We start from the raw sequence: 24477 nt of genomic DNA, 5'->3' as shown, positions 1-24477 counted from the left end.
AGAAGAGCCCTGCCAGCTCTTTCTTTTATATGGTTTGTTTTTCTGTTATTTGGTGCCATCTCCTCCCCTTTTCACTGACAAATTCTCCTTTAATTCCATATTAATGCAATGTAATATGATACAAAATGCTATTCTCTGAGCCATGTTCCTCTTCCAAATACTACATATGGCAAAATTCTCCAAGACTAGACAATATGTTTTGATATACTTTATAACTTCTATAGCACACGCTACAGCATTTTAACTCAGTAATAGGAAACAGTGTCATAGCCCAAATATTTTTGGTTATACAATTCTAACTCTGTTGTTTGCCAGAGAGATGTGCTCTAGTTTTGTTTTGTTTAGAGTTAGAGCTTAGTCAGGCTATGTTGGGAGATTTAAATATTCAGCTTGGATGCTATTTTGTGTGCCTGGGAGTGTTTGCCACAGCAGGTGTTACCTAACCAGATGCTAAAGCCTTTGAAATTAATACGCAGCATCTTGTCAAACATGCCTTCTGCTTTACACTGTGAGAGCTGTTGAAAATGGGCTTTTTCTGCCAAGAGAGTTTTCATTTGGCAATGACTCAGCCTGACATGCTTTAGCTACAATGCTTACTGGGCCAGGTGATTTTACTAATGTCTTAGAATGTTGAGTTTTAATAAATTTTCAAATGCTTCAAGCATCAAATAAGCAAAAATATATTTTGGTAATAGAGATAAAAGATATTTTCTCTTTTCATAAAGATGAGTCAAGATTAAGGGTAAGATCATTAATTGGGTTACAGAACTAGAAGGCATGGTTACTCTATTAAGATTTCTCTCTGATGATCTTCTCTCTTCTTTCATATATCTGACACTATAAGACCAGGCCTAAGGGCCTTTTTCTATTTGGGGAAGAGCACAGAGAAAGCTAGAGCAAGTTAAAGGGAAAGGATACTTGGAGTGGATAACTTCAGTTTCAGATCTAGGGTACTGAGTTTGTCTTTCTCATTTCAGTAATAACATACACAGAATTTGGGATTTGGGAAGCTACTCAAAGAGTTAGAGCCCAAAAGGGAAGGGTCTTCATTCAACATGGTTCATACTACTCACCTGGGTCAGGAAATCTATGGCTTTACGCTACAACCCTGGATTCTGGACAGACTTATTGTAGGCAGTTAGGCTCCTCTCAAACATTATATCATAACAAGCAACACAACTCTTCAAATATGTTTTATCCTTTCATTTTATTTCAGACTCCAGACATCATCTTGAGAGTTGTAGGAGCCCCTGGGTAGAAAAAGATGCAATCAGAGACATGTGGAGGGAATAATATCAGATAAGGTCAGAGACATGTGTTCTAGGGGGCTTTTAAGAACAGTTTTATGATATCTGGAGAATTCTATCATAGTTTCTACCTTTATATAAACTACCATTAATATTATGCCTTATTTTTATAAGAGAATATAGAGTATTATTTGATGTGCTTTAGTAGTAATAACACAATTAACTGATCAGCAAGAATTTACTAAGTGCAAAGGAACAAAGGGATACAAAAGCCATTTTATCTTATAAAAATGTGTGGAGTATTTTTACTCTATCATATTAACGTCAATCATTTTAATATGCTGGTCCCCAAAAGTGGGGATGCTTAATGATGAGATTTATGTAAGTAATTTTTTTGTCTGTTATGTGACTCTTGAGTTACATTTCAGTTACTGTGAATGAAAAAAAAAAATTGTGTGATTTTTTGTATTTCCTGATACATCTAGTGAAATATACTATCCTAATATGGAAAATCAGGTGTTGGAAGAAAACAAAATTGCATGTAAAATAACTACAAGTAGCACAAAAATTACTGAGCCTATATAATTTATTGGACATCTATTATAACCAGTAACTATGCTACTCACATTTACAATAATGGTATTATATTTTTTGAACTTTAAGAGTTAATTTTTTTAGAGCAGTTTAGATTCCTAGTGTAATCGAGAGGGAAGTACATAGGTTTGCTGTATTCCTTCTGCCCTCACACATGCATAGCCCCTCCCATTACCATCATCCCCCACCAGATGGTACATTTTCTGCAATTGATGAACATTTGATTTACATGCAATTGATTTACATACCATTATTACACAAAGTCCATAGTTTACATTAGGGTCCACTCTTTGTGTTGTACATTCTATGTGTTTGGAAAAATGTATGACATGCATCTGTCGTTACAGTATCATACAGAGTATTTTCACTGCCCCGAAAATCTACTATACTCTGTCTATTCATTTCAAACCTCTCTGACTCAACCCCTGACAACCACTGATCTTTTTATTGTCTCCATAGTTTTAACTATATAACATCGTCATATAGTTGGAATCATACAGTACACAGATTTTTAAATTGGCTTTTTTCAATTAATAATATTATTTTCTGGTTCCTCCATGTTTTTACATGGCTAGACAGCTTGTTTCTTTTTAGCACTGAATAATTTCATTGCATGGATGTACCACAGTTTATTTATCCATTCACCCATTGAAGAACATCTTGGTTGTTTCCAGGTTCGGGCAATTAAGAATATAATTGCTATAATATCTATGTACAGGATATTTTCGTGGATGTAACTTTTCAAGACCTTTGTGTAAATATCAAGAAACATGACTGCTGAATCATATGGACTAATGATCTCATTTTTACCTATACCAATTCTATAAAAAGACATTGCTACCGACATTTCCCAGATAAACAACTGAGGCTTAAAATGTTTACTGCTGTTGAGCCCAGATATAAATCTAGCTCTGTTTCACCCTGAAATTGGTACTGTTTGGACCACACAACACATGACTTCCTGGAGTAGGCAGAGTATAAGACCAATTTACCCATTAGGCACAGTGAAATCTCTACTTAGTGCTGACAATACCTTTGGGGGCCCATGAAAATGTTTCAATTACCTTTAAATTAAAAGAAAAAATAAATATAATCCAACCTGGATTATATTAATTTTTGTATCAGCACAGTCATAAAATATAGTTTTTGATATTTTTTATGACTGAAGGGGCCCACAAAAGCTAAAGTACCTAGGGCCAACAAAAGCCATATGCAGTGCTGGGAGAGCAGTCAATTTTGAGGTACTTGCCTCTAAATATGTTCCTAACCAATCTATCATAACAGTGCCTGCCCTCCAGGATTCAGCAACAAAGATGAATCTTCTCTAACAGTTGCTATTAAAGAGCACCTGATTCCTGGGGCAGCTATGTACACATACTGACAAATTAAAGTCTGGAGAGCATATGGGGATAAAATATAAGATGGGCACATTTCAGGGGAATATAGTGAGTGAGGCGTGGTGGGAACATGACTTGTTCAGATGGCCTGAGGCTGCCTGACAGCACCTATATTTGATTTCAACAAACATTTACTTTTTGGATTTCTTTATGCCAGTTGCCTTGATTGGAAGATATTGTAAAACAAATGTTACCCAATACCTATGTCCACATACCACAAAATGACTCTTGTAGAATGTTTGATTTTAAACAGTCTTGCATATCTCAGGTCACCATTAATGCATAAAAAATAATCTACCATGCAGTTTTAGGGAAAAGACAAAACAGTTCTCTTATTGGAATATGGGTACATAAAAAAATCAAGGATGCACAAAATAGTATTTGCATGGAGTTTAAATCTCATTTTCCTTTTAAATTGAGCAGCCTTATTTCACAATTTCTGTGAAAACTCTGAGTCCAGTGGTGCCTGTCAAATTTTATTAGTTATGCAGGCAGTTCTGTCTTCGAGCTGTTTAGCCCAAGGCTGACCAGGAACCATGGCTGTTTCACACAATAATTTTGGATGACAGCTTATCCTGAGCTCATGCAAGTCTAGGAGGCAATTATAAGACCAGAGGTCATTAACACAGCATTTGATTACATAATATAATATAGAAAAAAAATTATAATATACACATACATATATACATATAGTGATGGGGTATTAATTTTTATGAAACAAGTCCTTTTTTTGTTTCTGAACTAAATGATTTCCAAGCTACATTTTTTAAAGTCCCTTGTGAATTTATAACTAATATTCTGAGATATGAATACATATAAAATTTAAGGAATATATTATCTTTTGTTGCTTATTTTTTACCTTTCCAATGTAATACTCCTCTTATTAATTTGTTCTAGAAAGTACATTCTGTGGTATGGGGAAGAAGATATGTATATTTATATATGTAAATATATGCTCAGTAATGTCCATAAATATACAAATTTTAAATCCAAAGTGTTCTACCAAGTATTAGAAATAGAATTGGTAAAAGAATTTTTAATTTTCAAAAGGAGAAACACCAAAATACAGTAAATTGAAGGCATAGCCTAAGGAAATCATTACAAAAACATATCGAAATAGTTAATTTTGTCTAATTTAAATGCTCGATGGTCAAGTCAGCATGCTTCCATGCCATATGCTTTCCTCAGAGCTATTTTCGATTTGCACAAATGTTAGGTGGTTGGAGAATAAACTTAAAAGATGCTTTTTTGTGGTTGGTGAGGGTGTTGGTGGTACTTAGTGAGGCCAAATTCTAACTCACCCTTTATTTTTTTCTCCTCTCTCTCGGACTGGTTTGCACTCGTGATTGTTTAGTCAGTACTTACTCAGATACATGGCTACAGAAATAAGGCCATTGTCAGTTCATTAATTTAATTGCCCACAAGATTAGAGAATGTAGGTTTTATTGAAAGGTAAAGAGTGTTAAAATTATAATTATGATGAATGGATTGTCACAGATTTCTCTGGAGACTGCTGCCTGGTGTCAATGACTTGAAATTAAAAGGTTTATTTTCTCTCTTGTCATGCGGCTTCTCCTGACCTGTTAACCGAGGAGAGGACTCATCTATTAAATAAATCAAGGCCTTTCAAACATTTAGTTAATGAGAAAGTATACCCTTCCCTCAACCCCAAATGAACCTTTCAAATAAGCATACCATCATGTAATGAGTCAGGAAAAGTTACCAGTCCCTCTTCTTCTGTGTTTAATATTAAATACCAAAAAAAAAATGGACTTAAAGGTAAACATGTATAAAAATAAAATGTTCTACATCTGTCTCAAGATAGACAGATCGGCAGGCTATGGTGATTTGCTGGGTAGAAAGAGGCACAAGAAGAGAAGAGGAAGAATGGCCAGAGGAAGCTCTAATTCTATATACTTTTCTTCTGACTGGGTTACTTCTACAGAATGTAAGTAGGCACAGGAACTGAGTGAATCTGTACTTTGCCCTTGTATTTTTCTCTTTGAGAAAAACACATATGGGGACCAAAACAAGAGAAACTTCTTTGCATGAAACTGGTTGAGAACAAACCACTGACCTAAGGGCTAGTATGTGAAATGTTAGCAGCTCGGACTCTTGAATTACTCATGTTCGCCCTCAGCTCAATGTCAACATGCACAGGTGAAACCACCGTTAAGATATAATGAAAGGTTACCTCTGCATTGGCATCTGAAAAGCCAGAGGGGTGTTGATGATACCAGCACTGAGACTGCCAAATTCTAGCATGCTCCTTGCTAGAGTTAATTTATTTTACCTGTTTTCTTTTCTGTGTTCTGAGAATAATAAAGCTGCCATGATGAATATATGATGTTACAGATGCAAAGTTCCTAACATCATCCCTAGCCTTTACTAAACATTCAAGAAACAGCAGCTTGAGAAGAGAATAAGCCAAGCAGGGGAGAAAACTAGGAATTTAGCTAAAATGGAAGGACTTTAGATTTTATGCATTTTAGGGGACTTTTAACTTAGAATTAGGAGCATACAGAAATTAGATAACTTGTGTTGGTTAATAAGAAATGATACCTTCAACTTTTTAAGATATCAACAGGAATAAAACCTTATTTTGCTATACTTTTTTAAGGAAACAGTGCTCTACACTATGAGTTGAATTAGTACTGAGAGAGACTGATATAGTTAGAAATAATTCACTCCTAAGTAAAAGAAGTTTGAATGGTGAATGCTTGAATGCATGTAGACTTATTGAGGGCAAGGACTTTAACTTGCTTCTTTTACGGTCATCTGCCTTGCCCTTAGAATAGTGCCCTATGCAAAAGGTGTGCCCACTTAAATGTGTGTATGTGTGATATACGTGAGTACATGCTGAGTAAAGACAGGACACTGTCTTCCATCCGAGGGTGCTTGTATGGTTCTGTCTGTCCTAACCACTCTTTAAAATTCCAAGAAAAAATAGTCTAGGGAAAGTAATTTTGATCCTTGGGCAAAGTAAGAATTTTGGCAAACAATGGTTGGGGAACAAAATGATTGGCCTGAAAAGTTGTTGAATATCATTTGTGGTTGGTAACTGACCTACTACTCCTGTCTCAAGATGATTCAAAGCAAACTCAGCTCTCTCTATAGACTACTTTGAATTCAGACATGAAGTAAGAATGAAGTTTTCTTCTAACATTTATCCTTCACTGTTTACACCTTCTGACAATATGCCGTTACATGATGTGTTCTGTTTATTATCTTTTTCACTCAAAATTATAGTTTTGAAATCTTCCCATGTTGCTATATAAGATCTAGCCTATTTATTCTACCCTTTGTACAATATTCCATTATGTGCATTTAATATGTTTAATTCATCCATTCTATTATAGATGCAAACCCGATTGCTCTCAATTCTAAATCACAAAACCTACTTTCCTCAGAATCTTTTATATTCCGATTCCTGTAGTAGATATAAAAGAGCAAAAGATAGAATACATAATTTTCCAAATCTATTTGGTGATGGATTTTTTTTTCTGGGAATCTTGTGGAAATATTGTTCTGTAGAATGTATTTTGAGAAAAAATAAGATTAGAGAAATAACATATGGGTTAAATATGTATTTTCACTTTAAGAATGAGTAAGACCAATATAATATAGTCAATAAACAAATGATAAATCTACATGTAAAAATTATCGGGAGCAATAGTATCACTTTATATACATGCAATAAAATATAGCAGACAAAATGTCATTGCTGTATAGAATATGGTATCATATAATATTTCAGATTATAGACAAAACAATAGCTACAAAGTAAAGTGAATATCAAACATGTTATATATTGAGCAAATTTTAATAATCTCACTTGGAAAATGAAGTAACTTTATACCTTTTAAAAAATGTTTTGGTAGTAAAGTCAAAAAGTTTAGGGAAAGTGAACCATTCATCTGTTGTTACAACAGGGCCTTGCTGAGTGTCTACAATTTGTCAGGAGCTGTGTGAAGTCCTAAGGTTATAAAAATAAGATAACCTTGTCTTAAAGCATCATACTATTTACTGGAAGGAGATGAACACATAATTTGGTTATTATAAAAACAATACGGTAAGTGCATTGATAGATTTTGAACAAGGTATTTATTATAGAGCATTAGTAAAGCAAGCCAGTGCTTTAAAAATAAATTAGTTAGGCAAAGAGGATGGAGAAGGGTATTTAGGTATAGGAAACAGTATGTGAGAGAAAATGAAAATAGATAAGAAAAATGGAAAGGTAGAAATAGAAGCAAGAAAGAAAAATCTGTTGAAGATGCAGAATATGGACCTTTTAAGAAAGAGGCTTTAGAGGGCCAGTCTCACTCGTATGTCGACAGTGTTTCTAAGCACATAACTAATATCACTCTGTGTGTGGCACTTTGGTGATAGGTTTTATTAGTGATGGAAATCTCGATGTGGCTTAAATGTGAATTCCGAAAGATCTTTGAGGTCTTTCATAGTGCAACAACTATGTCTAAGTCATCTCTACATCTTTACACAGTCTCTAATAAATATTGTATGTGTGGATGGATAGTTAGAGGGGTTTTAAATTTGTATGACTTGGTACAGTTGAGGAATTTGACGATTTTCCATTTTCAGTCAGAAGGAGGCAGAGTTGCAGAAATTAAAGAGTTTTGGAATAAGGTTGGATTATTTTTAACTGTGTGACCGTAAGCGAGTTGTTCATCTATGCTAAGCTTTAGAATCCTTAGGTTCAAAATAGGGAAGAGACGAGGTAATTCATATAAAATGCTAAGCTCAGGGCAGAGCAAAGTGATTCCTGCACAAAATGGTAGTTGCTATTGCTCAGTGAAAAAAAAAAAAAAGCCAATTAATTGTGGAAGGGCGAAATTTTGGATGACTCGAATTTTAGGTTAGTCTGCTTAAAGTTGATGTTTGAAAATAGATAGCTCTGAAAAGTATTATGATCTTGATAAAAATATAATTTTTACAAAGACTGAAAGAAGAATAAATTATAAAGGGGAAAGCTAAAAAACAACCTATTGCCATCATCCAGTATGAAATGGATCGTCTGGATTCACCATTGACTAAGTGTCTAACTTTGGAAAAATTTCTTAATTTTTCTAGGTTTCAGTAAAATTTTTTTTCATTTATATTTTTAGAGCAATTTTAGATTCACAACAAAATTAAAGGGAAGGGATAGAGCTTTTCCATATGCCACCTGTCCCCACACATGCATAGCCTCCCCCATTATAAACATCCCCCATCGGAGTGGTACATTTCTTATAATCAATGAGTCTATATTGACACATCATCACCCCAAATCCATAATTTATATTATGTTTCACTCTGGGTTTGAAAAAAATGTATAACTGATACAAAAATGTATCTGTCATTATAATATCATACGTAGTATTTTTACTGTTGTAAAAATCTGTGCTCAGTCTATTTATCCATCCCTCCCACACACACAAACACACAACACTCTTGGCAACCACTGATCTTTTTTTTACTGTCTCCGTAGTTTTAACTTTTTTCAGAATGTTATATAATTGGAATCATACAGTATGTAGCCTTTTTCTGATTGGTTTCTTTCACTTAGTAGTATGCATTTAAGATTCCTCCCTATTTTTTCCTGGCTTGATAGCTCATTTCTTTTTAGCACTAATAATATTCCATTGCCTGAATGTAGCACAATTTATTTACTCATTCGCCTACTGAAGGACACCTTGATTGCTTCCAAGGTTTGACAATTATAAATAAAGCTGCTATGAACATCCACGTGCAGGTTTTTGTGTAGACAGTTCTTAACTCCTTTGGATAAATACCGAGGAGTGAGATTGCTGGATTGTATGGTAAGAGTGTTGTTTTGTTTAATGAGATCTTAGTAATTTTTACAGGGTTTTGTTAAGATTAATGAGATAATCAATATAAATTGCTTGACAGTGTGCCTGACATATTATAAGGGCTCAATCAATGTTAATTATATTTGCTGTTATTATCTGATAAAAGATGATGCAAAACTCAATTGTTGACAGTAAAGATGGAGAAGTAAATACAGAAGAGAAAAATATCAGAGAAAAAGTGTAAAATCTTTTGATAATTTAACTCCATATGAGGTAACTGCATCTATTGCAGTTCCAGATATGCAGAATGTGGTTGTCTAAGACTTGTTGCTCTGCATGGAAGGTGTACCCTGCCTTGGGCCTCCTAGTTCCCCACACTCCCTTTGGACTAATTAAGAAGGATTATGCAAGGTAATTGTAAGTAATGGTTGTCTAATTCTTCAGATAAGGAAAAAGAGTACTGCTAAATGCACTCCAAATCTGAACCATTTAAACTTGATGAAAAGCTAGGGTCAAAATGGTATTGTGGAAAAGCACTAAACAAGCAGTCTGGAGAACTATGTTCGCAACCTCACTCACTCTCTATGAGCTGCAAGCTTCCTGAACTTGGACGTAATTCTTAGTAATTCAGTTTCTTTGCTATAAAGTGGGAATGCGACTCTCTCACTGGTTATTTAGAGAACAAGATGAGATAATAAATGTGAAGATAATACTTGAAATTTACAAGAAGTCAATAAATGTAAGACTACTCTTAATACACAGAGTCACTAAATAGCTTTCTCAGAATCTATGCCATGATAATAAATAAAAAATACAAAGTCATCTGTCACCAATGACTTCTTGACTAATTCCTGTCCTGTTTTGAATACATGATGGTTTCAGTGCCTTTATAGAGTTATGTTTTCTTATTCTCTAAGCATTAAGGCATATTTCTCCATTGTAGAGAATTTTATAATAAAAATTCATAGGAAGAAGCCAAAAAACAACTCATTATTTCACTATCTGAAAATATCCAATATTAAAATTCTGAAGTATTTTCTTTTGATCTTTTATCTTTCTGTAGATAGCAAGCTAAATCTCTAGAAAGATTAACCTGGATTTTTTTAATTGGTATGATGTTAAATATACAGATTTGATTTATGCTTTATCTTATAATAGTCACGAGCATAGGATTAATTTTAAATGCTGATATATTAACATACGATGCAGAATTTTGTCTCTTCATCAAAATTATGCAGTTCATATAAAGTTTCAATTTTATGAAAATGTTTATTGTTTTTTACTTATTTATTCCTTTTTCCACGTAAATAATACGCTCAGAGAATATCAATAGCATTTAAGCAGGAAGCAATTAAAGGGTGAAAACATTTATCTGTAATGCCAGCCAAACTGTAACAATGGACTCTTTCATCCTGATTCTAAGCTGTAAGTCTACTCTGAGGGCTTTCAAGTATCCATTTGGGCTGATGCCACTCAGAGAAACTCAGCAAAATAAGTGAGTTTAAGCAAACAAAAATATAAACCCTCAACATTCCAAGCTTGCATAATCATCATATTCATTTATACCAAATTTGCTTTTGTGGTGGTTAAGTTAACCAAACCTGTCTCTCCCATTTTTGGTTTTCTTTCTGATCTTCTGACAATGTCTTCTCAGCCTGCAGCTAAATTTTCCCAAATATTTAAATATTTGACAAGCATCAATTTTACTAAGAACCACTCTAAATGATTAATGATAACATGGATCTGTTTACTATTTTTCAAAATTATTTTAAAATAATATTATGTTAGAGTAGCAGAATAGTTAACTTGGGTTTCATGATCTTCTTTTAAATCAGTTTTTACCATGTCTAAACTCTCTGTCTAATGGTAAAAAATGCCCATGTTATATAATCTGTGATCCCATTTGGGGGAAGGAAGCTATGGAAGATTTCTCCAAAGTGTAATTTGTCATATAAAGGATTACTCCAAAACTCCCAGTTTTTTATAACAACATGACTCATTTTAATTTTTTGAAAATAAATAATAATTGAGTACCCATTATGTCTTATACATTGGGAGTGTAGCAGTGAAGTCAGACAAAGTCCCATTTCACATGGACCTTACATTTCAAAAGGAAAGCAATGCATAAATTAATGAGACTCTTGGATAATGATATCGAGTCTTAGATACATTTATTATTTTGCAAGAGACAGGTATATTCTCCATCTTGTTAACAAATAAATGATCTTATAATCTGTAAATATCACATTCAGAAGAATTTTTTGTCGTTTTTGTTGGTGTTGGTGGTGTTTTTTGTTTTTTTGTTTTGTTTTGTTTTGGTTTTTGATGATCTAGTATAATCAGTTGGGACATTGCTATATTGGAGTAAAAATGTAAGATTTTTTGAGTTGTTCATAAAATTAGTCAAATTTAAATCATTCTATATTATTAGTATCCTATTACAGTAATGTTAATGTTGAATATGATGCATTTTGAAATATATTTTATACATTAATCTGAGCAGTATGCCATAATAAAATGTGTATGTTAAATATCATGGATTAGCTTTACATTGGAAGCAAGTTAATAACAGCAACATACATATATTGGACAGTCGATTGAGTCATTTTTTTCCATCAAAAGCTTATACTTTGAATTTTTTTCATATATAGAATATGTATTCAAACATTTTTATTCCCCTTTCAGGAATTTGCTGCACTGACAAAAGAATTAAATGCCTGTAGGGAACAACTTCTAGAAAAAGAAGAAGAAATTTCTGAGCTTAAAGCTGAACGAAACAACACAAGAGTAAGTATAAAACTGCCTCTACTTGGAACTAATTCCAAGTGTAGGGCAGTGCCTCATCTCTTGTATGTGCATAAAAATATAAACATTTAAAAACTTTAGAAAGACTAAGCAGACACTACTCATCGTCTGTTATTTAAAATGAAGGAGACTATCCTACAAAACTCAAAACAGGAAGACAGAAAACCTAAATTATAGTCTCAGCTACTACTAAATCACTATGTTGCTTAGAAAATGTTTTTACTCCTTTTGGCCTTTGCTTTTTTCAAAAGGAAGGGGAAGGACTGGATTTCAACAGAGAATTTCAGATTTTCAAACTGTTGTATTGAAGTGGGGGAACAATACCTCAGAGGCTGGAGACAAGCAACAGAGGAGAGGTTTGAGAGCGGAGCATGAGTTTTCACTATGAGGATGCTATGAAGGAGTGTTATGGCATTGGCCTGCACTTCATCCCACCCCAACAAAATATTTATTTAAAGAAAGAAAAAAATGTTAAAATGTAACATTTTAACACTGGAACAGAACTCTCCTAGTTAAACACTGGAACACTGGAACAGAACTCTCCTAGTTAAATGAGGCATACCTTTTCTATTTTAGAAGATTGCCTTTAGATTCTAATATTCTTATTTTATGAAACTGATGGAAGTTACTACATTCTGCTTTTGGAAACATGTATTGTTTCAGTGTCATGACATATAACACTAAAGTTTAGAATTTGATCAAAGATGCTATATTTTCTAGTTCTGAAGAAAAAGTCACTAAATTTCATAAAATATATAAATCACCATATTACCCATAAATGAGAGATAAATGAGAGTAGTTTCTCTACTAAAAGAATGTAGGAAAAATCACTTGTGTGTGGATATAATTCAATTTCACTATAAAGTAGGTAAAAAATATTTTAAGTGTTAGAGCACTAACAGATTAATGCTGAGAAAATAAGATATAGTTGATAATGTGTTCATCTTATGCTTGGTCTTAGAGAGTAACATAAAAATGACAGCACTACAAACAGAGAGCTTGTGCCTCTAATGAGAGATGCCATTACTTGAACAATGGTTATATGATCGAATTCGATTTATCTCCTTGTTCCTTAGGATATTATGGTAAAGAGAATTCACACAGTGTGCCCACAAGGAATTGGTTTTCATTGAGACTGATGAGCCAGTCACATGGACTGCCTCAAATAGGACACAGAGAAGAGTTTAGATCATGTTATCAGATGTTGGATTAATTTCTTCTATTTCTTTCTCTCTCTGATTTTCCCACCCTTGATTCTTAAATTACATTGTTTTTTTTTTTTCATGTAAACTCAAAGTTTATTTATGCCATGAGATTTATTCCGCCCTATTTTACTATTTTCTATTTTAACGCTTTTGGCCACAACCCCTGATGTAGCACAGTATAACCAAACTTAAGATTAGAAGCAAGATGTTGAAAATGGAGGAAGATGCAAACCTCTGGGTGGCTTCCGGCATTTCTCATATTTAAAATGCACAGAAACTCTTGCATTAGCTGTGTATGCATTTCTCCTTTATACAACCTTTCTATCTACAACCCTTTACTCCTTTCTACAGCCCTATGAGGGAGATGTTATAATTATCCCTATTTTCCAATGAGGCAGCTAGGCTCAGAAAGGGCAGATAACTTGCCAGAAGTCACACAGTGAATAAATAGCAGTGAAGGGATTTTAAAGCAATGGCAGAATAACTCCAGACCCTGTGCCCTTAGCCATAAGGCCATCGGTACAATTATTCATGCCGTGGAAAAACTCCCAGGATTTACTACAGCTTAGAGGAGACGTTGCCTAAGAGTAGATGCAGGATGGAGTGTGTCGTTTTATCTTGATTGTGACTAATTTTAGAGAACTAGGATATTTGAGGACATCATCCACACAATTTTCATCATAATACAGCCCAGGAAGCCCAAAAATATCTGTGGCTATTGCAAGGAATTAAGGAATTAAGGCAAACTACATCTATTCAGGAATTAAAGTGAGCAAAATACAAATATTAAGTTTCATTATGATAACAGAAATTGAAGCCAATGATTTTAAACATGAATAATAGTTACTTTGAATACATGAATAAATCTGGAAAACATTTTTCTTATCTTTTTTAAAATTGTTGATTATAGTTGACATACAATATTATGTTAGTTCAAGTGTACAACATAATGATTAGACATTTATGTACCTTATGAAGTTATCACCAGTTTGTCTAGTACACATCTGCCACCATTTAGTTCTTGCAGTATTATTGACTGTTTTCCCTATGCTGTACTTTACATCCCTGTGACTACTTTTATAACTGATGGTTTGTACTTCTTAATGCCCTTCACTTTTTTTGCCCATCCTCCCACCTGGAAAACATTTTCCTACCTTCCTTAAAAGTAGTGATATGGAGGATTTTTGCTTTTTTATTATGTCAAAGGAAGATGGATTTATGAAACCTTCCTTGTACAGAGTATTGATTAATTGACAACTCCCTAAGTTCCATAACCACCTCTTATCTCCCCCAGCACCCAAAAAATATCCAAGGCTGAAATTTAGACATATCTCCTCTCTTCCCCCCAAATGCCCTATTAAATGTTGCTAAATATAGATTTTACATAATAGTTTATCCTTCCACCTATTGTGTTTTCCTTTTTGCTATAAACACCTACTTATTGGTCATGGAGAGAAAGCAAGAAGATAGTACTTCCTTCTCACACTTCAAGAAAGTTTGATTTATGTTAGATGGTGAGAAATTTTAAAGTAGAATTACATGTTTTAATTTCTAGCATTCTCATAAACTCGTGACTCTTTCCATGTTGAGTAATTAATATATGCTCATGAATTGAGATAAATAATACAAAAAGAGGCAGTCCACAAAGAGAATGCATAAGTGGGTAAAGTTATTTGTGTTAATTTTGAGTATCATCCAAAATAATAGGTCAGAAAGGGCCCTTCTGTATGATATTTGAACGAATTATGTCTTCTTCTAAATAGAAAATAAAAGTTTCACCTGGAGTTGAATGAAATTTATCTAATATATATAGTAATTATAATGATAATAACATAATAACTAAAATTAATTAAGTACAAAATGTTTTTCTAAAAGCTTCACATGTTTAACTTACTTTATCCCTATGACAATCCTATTATCCCCATTTAACTAATGGAAAAACTAACATAGTAAGTAACTTGCCTTAGGCCACGTGACTTATAAGTGACAAACCCAGGGAATCTACTCCTCAGCTTAACCGCAAGCTATAGATTTAAAAAATCATATCCCTATGTCACTCACAAATCATATTTGACACAAGGCATTGTGTTTAGGGAAGAGCAGAGTTTGTTCAATTTTTTGTAATTCATACCTAATCTGTTCAGTAATTTATGTAGAAAATAATGTAGTAGGCATTTATAGTGATGTCAGAGCTGAAAGTTGTGGCCGTTTATCTCTTTGTCACTACAGAAATAACTTTAATGAATGAATGAAAGAAATTGAAGTAGTCACTAGAGTTGCTCTTAAATCCAGCTGCCTCAATAATTAAATTGAGAACACCAAATAAAATCATCCTAACAATATTCTTTATTGTACAAAGGTAGAAATTTCAAAAATTATAGTGGATATTTACCAAAACATTTAAACAAGCTCCATTGTTTACTTCCACATAAATAAAATGTGGCCAAAGTAATTAAACAAAATTTGTCATTTCTAAAACTTCTTTGACCATACTTATATTTACAGAAAATAATTTTTTCCTGCTGTAATTTCAACATACTCAAATTGACTATTAAAACTTACCATGTTTTTTCAGATTTCTCTTAATATTAGAATGGGGAATTTTTGTCATTGTTTTGGAACTGTTTCAAGTGTTTTTGTGGCTGAAGATCTCAAAGAATGGTTATATTATTGAAAACATTTTAGAATGTAACTATTGCATGACTTCGAAAAAGAAGTTTTGATTTCAAGAGCATCTTAATGTCAGTTAAAAATAATAAAGCTGTAATTTTATCTCACTAGTCATAAACTTAAAAGGTTAATTGTCTTTAATTCAAATTAAACACTTAATTTGAAACATTTCTTACTATGCCCTTTTATTTTGAGCTAAAGGAATTATATAAATGTTCAAATACAATCAGACACCTGCCATTATGAAAGAAAAGCATCTCGTTCTTGACAAACATGTCTAAATTTTTAATCTTAGACCTATGTATATGGACCTATATGTATGCATTCTAAGAAAGAAACTGCCCCCTACTTCTATCAGTAATTCTGAGCATATATGGATTCCTGGATGATAGCATCGCAACCTAGCAATGTATTATCTACCAGCTTGAATTAAAATGGTTCTTCCCTGCATCAGTTAATCATTCTATAAAATCACCTGCTTTTGCATCATGTGATAGCCTGGTAAAACCAGAGCTGAGAGCATCAGTCAATTGCATTACTCCTTTCATTATAAAATAAGTGATGTAAGCAAAACATGACTAAGCAAAAATCTAGTATGATGGTGTTGCTGTAGAAGCATAACCATTGGAGAAGGAAAATTCATATCCAGAAAAAGTGTTTATCACAATAAGAAAAGACAGCTGCTTCCTCCTTAATAGAAGTGATTTAGTGTAATCTGCTTGCTTAATGGTGAATAGCAGGTGTCCAGGTGTATTTTATCATGTCAGGGGTTCGAGGTTTTTGTCTGTAGCCAGTAACTTGGCCATTCAGCTATTACCAATATATAGTGGTGACCCTATCAACCTTAGTGATAAAAAGCCCATTTTTTCAGGTTAAGAAATAACTCCTATCCCTGAAATCATGGTCACTTTTTTTTTTATGGCCATTGAGAAATGCTATGATGGCCAGAGATATAGGCTAATATTCACAAGGTGAATCATTTTATACACCAGATTATCAAAAGCTTCTACAACAGTGAGTACCAAAGAATTAGTCCTAGCTCAGAGCTAATATTGAGAGATTTTGGTATTCTCTTTTCCGCAGAACTACTACCTGCTAAATGGTTGCAAGTCCTTCTAGGGACTATTTTCTGATTGTCTATTGCTTCTTAACAAACCACCCCCAAATTTAATGGTGTAAATCATTTTACTATACTGACAGATTCCATGGGTCAGGGCACAGTTGTGACGGCCTTCTCACTTCCATAATATTCAGACTCTCAGCTGGGGATGACCTGATGGCTAGTGACAGTGATGTGCTAGTAAATTATTTCTTTACAAAGAAAAGAAGCTCTTCTCAGGCTCCCGCTTACCAAGAAGGCTATTTTCACTTTGAGTGCAAAAATCATGAAGCCAAAAGGTGAGAAGTCCAACGAGTTTGAGCCCTACATCTCCTAGGCACTCCTTGAGCTGGAGATGTATTTGGACCTCAAGGCCCAGCTATGGGAGCTGAATATAACAGCAGCCAAGGAAATTGAAATTGCTGGTGGTCGGAAAGCTATTATAATCTTTGTTTCTGTTCCTCAACTGAAATCTTTCCAGAAAATCCAAGTCCGACTAGTATGCGAATTGGAGAAAAAGTTCAGTGGGAAGCACATTTTCTTTTTTTGCTCAGGGGAGAATTCTACCTAAGCCAACTTGAAAAAGCCATAAAAAAATTAAAAAAATTTAAAAAAAGCAAAAGCGCCCCTGGAGCCGTACTCACACTTGGTTTACCCCTGCTAACAGGTACTTGTGGTAGCTGATACTAGAACAGAACAGAACAGAACAGAACAGAACAGAACAGAACAGAATAGAATAGAATAGAATAGAATAGAATAGAATAGAATATCAGCTACTTGTGGTATTAGCACAGCATTCTTTACTCAACAATATTCAATATCACCTTAATAAAAAAAAAAAACTCCCACCTTAAAGTGACTCAAGATAATATTTGGAGAACAAGACACTTTATCAGGTGACTCATCAGGATTCAGTTCTCCAGAGTTTTTATTATTATTATTACTATTATTTTATTACTATTATTATTATTTTATTATTACTATTATTATTTTATTAATACAGTTTGGTCCTTACTGGTCTGTGAAAGATTCTATGATCAATTACCATTACCAAAGATCCCAAAGATCCCAATGGATCAAACCATTCTTCCTGTTATAGTTACCACACTCACTTTATTTCAGATGATTACTTAACCTCTGCCACTGCAGGGTTCTGTTATCCACAGGAAAATCAGAGTTCATTTAGTACCAGCATCTCTCCCTTTTCATCCCTTGTCTATAAAGAACTTCTGTCATTCTAATATATATATATATATACACATACATATATATATATATATTTCTAATATATTTCTTAGTGGCTGAGTGAAGATAGTGTTGCTTTCATCTCAAAAGAAATAGAGGTAGGCAAAATTCTCCATTTTTAACTCCTTAAATCATCAGTTTTTTTCTTCTACCTTATACCCAAAGAATTTCTGGATTCTCACTTTTACCTATGTCATTTATGGCCTTATTTCAGACCACTACTAAGTTTCTATTTTTAGTTAGCCAACAAAACAAACAATTACAGCCACCCCAGCTGCCTAATATCAACGTTAAATCCAGATTCTCTGATAGTTACATTGATTATTTTAACAAGATCAATTTTTTTTTGGTTTTTTCCTTTCTGTTCCAGCACTATTAAAGATCTATTTCTACAGATATTTCCAGATTTCTGAGATTACAAATTAGCAAAATTATACAAGTCTTATGATTTGGAATCCTTTCTTCTAAGATAAGACTTTATAATGTATAACTTGGTATCCTAGTTAAAAATCTGTAGGAAAAGAGGGGTGTTTGGGGCATGACATGAGGAGCAGTAGCTTTCTTTTCTAAGATAAATTCTGTAAATGATGTCATTTTATTTATCAAAAAAAAATAGGATTGGGCTTATCAGAGAAGTATGGAGATCATTGGGATTTGGAGGATCAGGTAACTAAGACTCATCTGAATCTTTCCAAATGTCCTTTTTCTAGATCTTGTGGTACCTTCTTATTTTTAGAGTGGTCCAAGAGTTCCACATAGGACACCTGGTAAGGCTATGAATTCATCATACATTGTAATTCAGTGACCTCTCCTAGATCGGGCTCTTTAACTTCTTTCTGTTATGTCTTGGGTCTCAGTAAGAGGTTATTATGAGCAGCTATTAAAAAAAAATCCTGGGTTCTCTGAGGCTTAACCTAAAAACTTAAAACTTTAAACTTGTCATTTTCTTTCTTTAAACTGAAAAGTGCAGTTCAAAGCATTTAGCTTACCTCATTGTCTGTATATTCTTCATGCCCATCAAAACGGTCTATTGTAGCTATGCCTCAGTCCATATAAGCCTTACTTTCAGAGGCACCTCATTTCCGGGGAACTCAGGAGATTATTTAAATAACTATTTTACCTCCATGTAACAAAGAAGATAATGTCTCTTCTTTTGATACTAATCTGATCATTGCTTAGTCCGATCTATCCAGGTCATATATCCCGAATTCCCATTTGTCTGCGGAATTGTTACTTATAAGCATACCTGTTACAAACTACTGCTTTAATCAAGATTCATTTATTCATTCGACAAAAGTTTAAGAACATCTATGTGCCAATCTTCTAGGCACTGACAATACAGCAAAGAACAAAATAAAATAAAAAAACATCTTTTATCATGGACCTCATTGTTTTTTGACAGACAGTAAATAAGATAAATTATAAAATAAATAGTATACTAGATATAGACAAATAAGAAAAAAAATAAAGCTGGAAAGAGGATTTTTAGTGCAGGAGGTGACTAGAGAAAGCCTTGTTGAAAGGTGAGATTTGAATAAAAATAAGATAGAGATGGTGGAATGGGATGGTCATGTGGGTATCTGAAAAAAAAAATGTTTTAGGCAGAGAAAACAGCAAGCACAAAGGATCTTATGTAAGAGCATGGAAGTCTGATATATTTAAAAAAATAAAACAAAACAAAACTGAAATGATGTCAAGCAGTTAGAGTAAGAAGACTAGGAGATGAGTTCAGATAATTTAGATCTCTTTGGTACTTGCAAGGACTTTGGCTATTACTTGAGAAAATAAGAAAACATTGAGGATTTAAGCAGTGGTACATAACCTAACTTACATTTTAACTTAAATAATGTTTGAGAACAGTCTGATGAAATGAAATGATGGAAACAGGGGGACCAGTTAAGAAGCTATTATAATAATTCAGGGGTAGATTATGTGTCTTGGCCTCAGGTGGTAACAATGGATGTAGGTGGGAAGAGGTAAGATTCTAGAATTTGCAAGAACATGAAAAAAGAGTGATTTTAAAGACTGGACTATAAATTTTAAGATGAATAAGAAAGTGAAGGCATGAGTATGGTGAGGGGCTGTAACATATTTTTAAAATAAAGAGATTGAGGGTGCAAGTATTTTTAGAGTTTGAGTATCTAAAGTAAATTAAAATGTAATGCTGTGAGTTATATGATAAAAACTAAAATTTGGGGAGAGTTGCACTTATTGATAACAGTGGAATCTACAGTGAAACCATGAATGTGGGTTATGGAAATAGGGTAGAAGTTGAGACCATTGGAGTACACAGGTCTAGAAATGTAGAGGCCAATATGCTGGGGAAATCATCTAACTGAATAATAAAAATCACCAAGAATTGTGGCTGTGGTAGTGCTAGAAAAAGTGACAATTATCTACTTGCTAAAATATTTAAGAAGTAATGGAGAGTGACCCAAGGCATGGCAGGTGACTATTACAAACGTAGCAGTAGACACAGCCTAATTACTTCAATGTCACAGCATTCTTAATTACAGATAACAGAATTAACAATCTAGCTAGTTTAAGCAAACAGTAGTTTTTAATAGATATTAAGAATTTCTTAATAAAAACAGTCTGTAGCCTGAACTTTTAAGACCAAATTTTAGAACTTTATTGCAAAGATAGTAAGGGGATTTTTTATCCTTTTTAGAATAAAATCGTAATTCATTTGCCCCTTCACACTGATAGATACCTTCAAATACCAGCCAAATAGATACCTTCACTAACTTATTTATACAGCTTATACCTTATTCACACAGCTCATTTCTCGCATAGGTGTATAATTAGTAGAACCTGTGTGGCACCAAACACTAAGAATTGTTGTTTTTGTGCTCTATGTTGGGAAAGTGGGATTAACAGTGTGAAGAACTTGCCAGAGAGTGTGATCAAAAGGTTTAGGTAGTCTCTAATAACAAATGTTCTTTATAACTTCAGTATAATATTCATATTGTGTTTCTTTCCTAGAGAGTGATGATTATATCTTATATATTTCTGTATCCTACACAATGTCCTGCAATGTTGACGTTCAGATAGTTTTTAAATTACTGTGTAAATCAAGACATCTCTAATTTACAGTTAGAGAAATCAGTTTTCTTTTTATTATAACACTTGTTTATTAGTATATCATCTATGTAAAACATGTATATAACAATTTTGATTAGCTTAAGCTTTTAGAAAATGTTTATCAATTAACCATGGCTGCAGACTTAGCTTTGATATAGGCCAGTATATACACTGAAAAATTTACCTAATTCATCATTGTTTCTATTTATTCAACAAATATTTATTGCATACCTATAGATGTCAGGAACTAAGCCAAATACCCAAATACAGAGATCAAGGAGATCAAGACAGATATGCTACCTACCCTCATGAAGTTTATATTTCAATGAAAAAAACAGAATGAAATTTAGTGAAACTATTCTTAAGAAATTACACATGACATGTTATGAAGAAATGAAGCAAGAGATTCAAATAGAGAATTATGAGGGCTGAGAAGTGGAGTGACCTACTTTACAGAGAGTAGGAAGCAAATGTTTTATTGAGAGGGTGATATTTAAACTTAGATTAAATAATGAGAAAGAGCTGGCCAAAGAAGAAACCAAAAGAAGAATATCCCAGGCAGAGGGTACAACATATGCAAAGACTTGGCATGTTGAGGAACTGAAAGCTGGTATGGTTAGAGCACGGTTTGCCAGAAGACTAACACCAAATAATGTTGGAGAAATAGGCAGGATTAAGGTCATACGGTGTTATATAACCTGCATGAAACAGCCTGGATTTAACTAATACACACATGTATCTGTAGAATTCAAGAATAGAATAAATATGGAATAAATATAATCAGAGGTTGATAAAATGAAAACTTTTTGAAATATTAATACTTATGTCATCTTCACAATATAATTTCTATTACTATTATTTTGACCCTTAAATATGACTCCTACCTCCTGATCTGTGTACATTTAGAATCTCAGATATTTGTGTTCTTTTGTGCCAATGGCATGGCAAAGTTTTCTGACACTTTGAACAATAATTAAGGACAGTTAATGTAGAAAAATTAACTTATTAGGCACTAAGAAATGTGATACCAATACAATAGAATATTACTCAGCCATAAGAAAAGATGAAATACTGCCATTTGCAACAACATGGATAGATCTTGAGATTATGATGCTAAGCAAAATAAGTCACATAGAAAAAGTTGAAAACCATATGATTTCACTCATCTGTGAGATGTAAAACTGAAAGCAACAAACAAACATGACAAAAAGACAGAGACTCATGGACACGGACTGTGGATTAGCAGTTACCAGAGGGAAGAAGGGGAGGGTGGAGGTAGATAGGGGTAAAAGGGTCAAATATTTGGTTATGGAAGGAAATCAACTTTGGATGGTGAACACACAATGCAATGTATATATGACATACTGTTGAATTGTATACTTGAAACATTTGATTTTATTAATGTCACCCCAATAATTTTTTTAAAAAAAATGTGATAACAGTATGTGACACTAAATCTAACCGTAACATTTCGAAAGCCACAACTTTTCATTACAATGTAAACTTTAGGAAAAATTCTGAAAAAAAGAAAATTGTTCTCTTGACTTCTTTTTTTTTTCATTTCAATTTTCTTCATTTTTATTTTTTCTTTTCTTTTTTATTACTAGTTTTGAGTATACAGTATATTCATGAGACATTTATATAGTTTATGAAATGATCTCCCTGATTACTCTTATCTTCCCTCTGGGTCTACGCATAGTCATTACTTTACTGCTGACTACATTCCCTATGCCATACTTCTTTTTACTCCAGTATCTATTGACTTTTTCCTCTTTTGTTTAACTTCTTTATTTTGCATAGGCTAATTATTTGTTAGCCTATGCTTTCACCATCCTTCTGAAAAGCTCTCCTACAAAACTTACTGGAGACACGTTGTTCGTCACTAGCAAAATTTTAATAACTATTAATAACCCCGCAATTTTTTAATTCTTTTCATGTATTTTTATTTTAATGTGGCAAAACTCCATTATAAAATAAAACAAAGGTGGAACCCCAGTTCATGTAACATTTAAAAGTAAAATTTCTCTGGGAAAAGTCAGAACATATAGTCTGGAACAGACTGAAACACTGCTCACAGATCTATCTACCTCTACCTTTATCAAAGGCCTCAAAGACTACTCTGGGTGAATGTAGGCTCCTATAGGGTACTCAGTTTAAAACTTATGTCCTTTAACTTTTTTTTCCAAAATGACTATTGCAAATCTCAGTTACCATATTCTGGTTGATCGCATATATTTTTCTATTATATAATCTAATAATTGTGCATAAAATCATTAGTCATTATCATTATAATTATTATAGCAACATGTGATTGTGATCATCACTATACAACATGTGATTATCACTATAATCACATTTATTATCTTCATTTCTTTCCATTCAAAATTTTAAGTGAACAAATGTAAATGAAATTAATTTTGACTTTCAACGCTATTAAAAAATCATTATGCATTATGCAATATTCTTTAATAATTATCATATTGGATTACACATAGTATGTTTTGTTATACTTCTACTAATTTCATGCTGAAATTACTAAATTTTCTAAAAGAATATGTAAAATATACGTTATATTTTTAAATGTAGTCACTTGTTATTTAATATAAATGCAATTTACTTTTAATGTACTTTATGAACCCTGGTTTAGACTTAGATTTGAACTTCTTTGCGCTACCTATAGTATAATCTATGGTTATCATTAGATACCACTGGTGGCTCATATCTATTACATAATTATATTTTCTGTTAAACCCAATAGCTGTTACTGGAGCATTTGGAGTGCCTTGTGTCACGACATGAAAGGTCACTAAGAATGACAGTGGTAAAACGGCAAGCCCAGTCCCCCTCGGGAGTTTCCAGCGAAGTCGAGGTTCTCAAGGCGCTGAAATCTTTGTTTGAGCACCACAAGGCCTTGGATGAAAAGGTACAGTATTGTAAAAGGGTTCTTACAATTTTATACATCAATTATACCTCAAAACGTTGAAATTAAAAAATAGAATGTATTAAAGAAAAGGCATAGTATTGACAAAAGATTTCAGCTTAACTGTACTTTTGTCATCAGCAACTGTGCTGAGGATCACAGCAACTGTGCTCCTTGTCTTCATTTTTGTGCCCCTGACTCCGGAAGTAAGTCAATTCAGAGGAACACATTTGAGTTATAGAAAAATCATTTTTAAAAAATGCAACTGGATTATTGTGTGTGTATTGGTAATATTTATAATTATGTTTTTAAAATTATCACTGAATCTCTGGCTTATCAAGTTAAACTTCTATTATGGTGTATCATGGTCCCAAATTTAATATTGTCATTCTCCTCTCTCTCCC

General features: G+C 33.2%; 1 protein-coding gene across 7 annotated transcripts in view; it reads left to right on the top strand.

The window, feature by feature from the left end:
* Positions 1–24477, top strand: part of PPFIA2 (PTPRF interacting protein alpha 2) — a 423368-nt gene that overhangs the window by 231276 nt on the left and 167615 nt on the right. For all 7 annotated transcript variants that reach the window (XM_006923790.2, XM_006923792.2, XM_006923795.2 and 4 more), the window contains 2 exons: positions 11731–11832; positions 23912–24076. In XM_006923790.2, coding sequence (XP_006923852.1) covers positions 11731–11832; positions 23912–24076 — 267 coding nt within the window. The remainder of the gene's footprint in view (positions 1–11730; positions 11833–23911; positions 24077–24477) is intronic.

Source organism: Pteropus alecto, unplaced genomic scaffold (genome assembly GCF_000325575.1).
Source record: "Pteropus alecto unplaced genomic scaffold, ASM32557v1 scaffold76, whole genome shotgun sequence".
Classification (NCBI taxonomy): domain Eukaryota; kingdom Metazoa; phylum Chordata; class Mammalia; order Chiroptera; family Pteropodidae; genus Pteropus; species Pteropus alecto.
The sequence above is the reverse complement of the archived record's forward strand: the minus strand, read 5'-3'. Positions and strand labels throughout refer to the sequence as shown.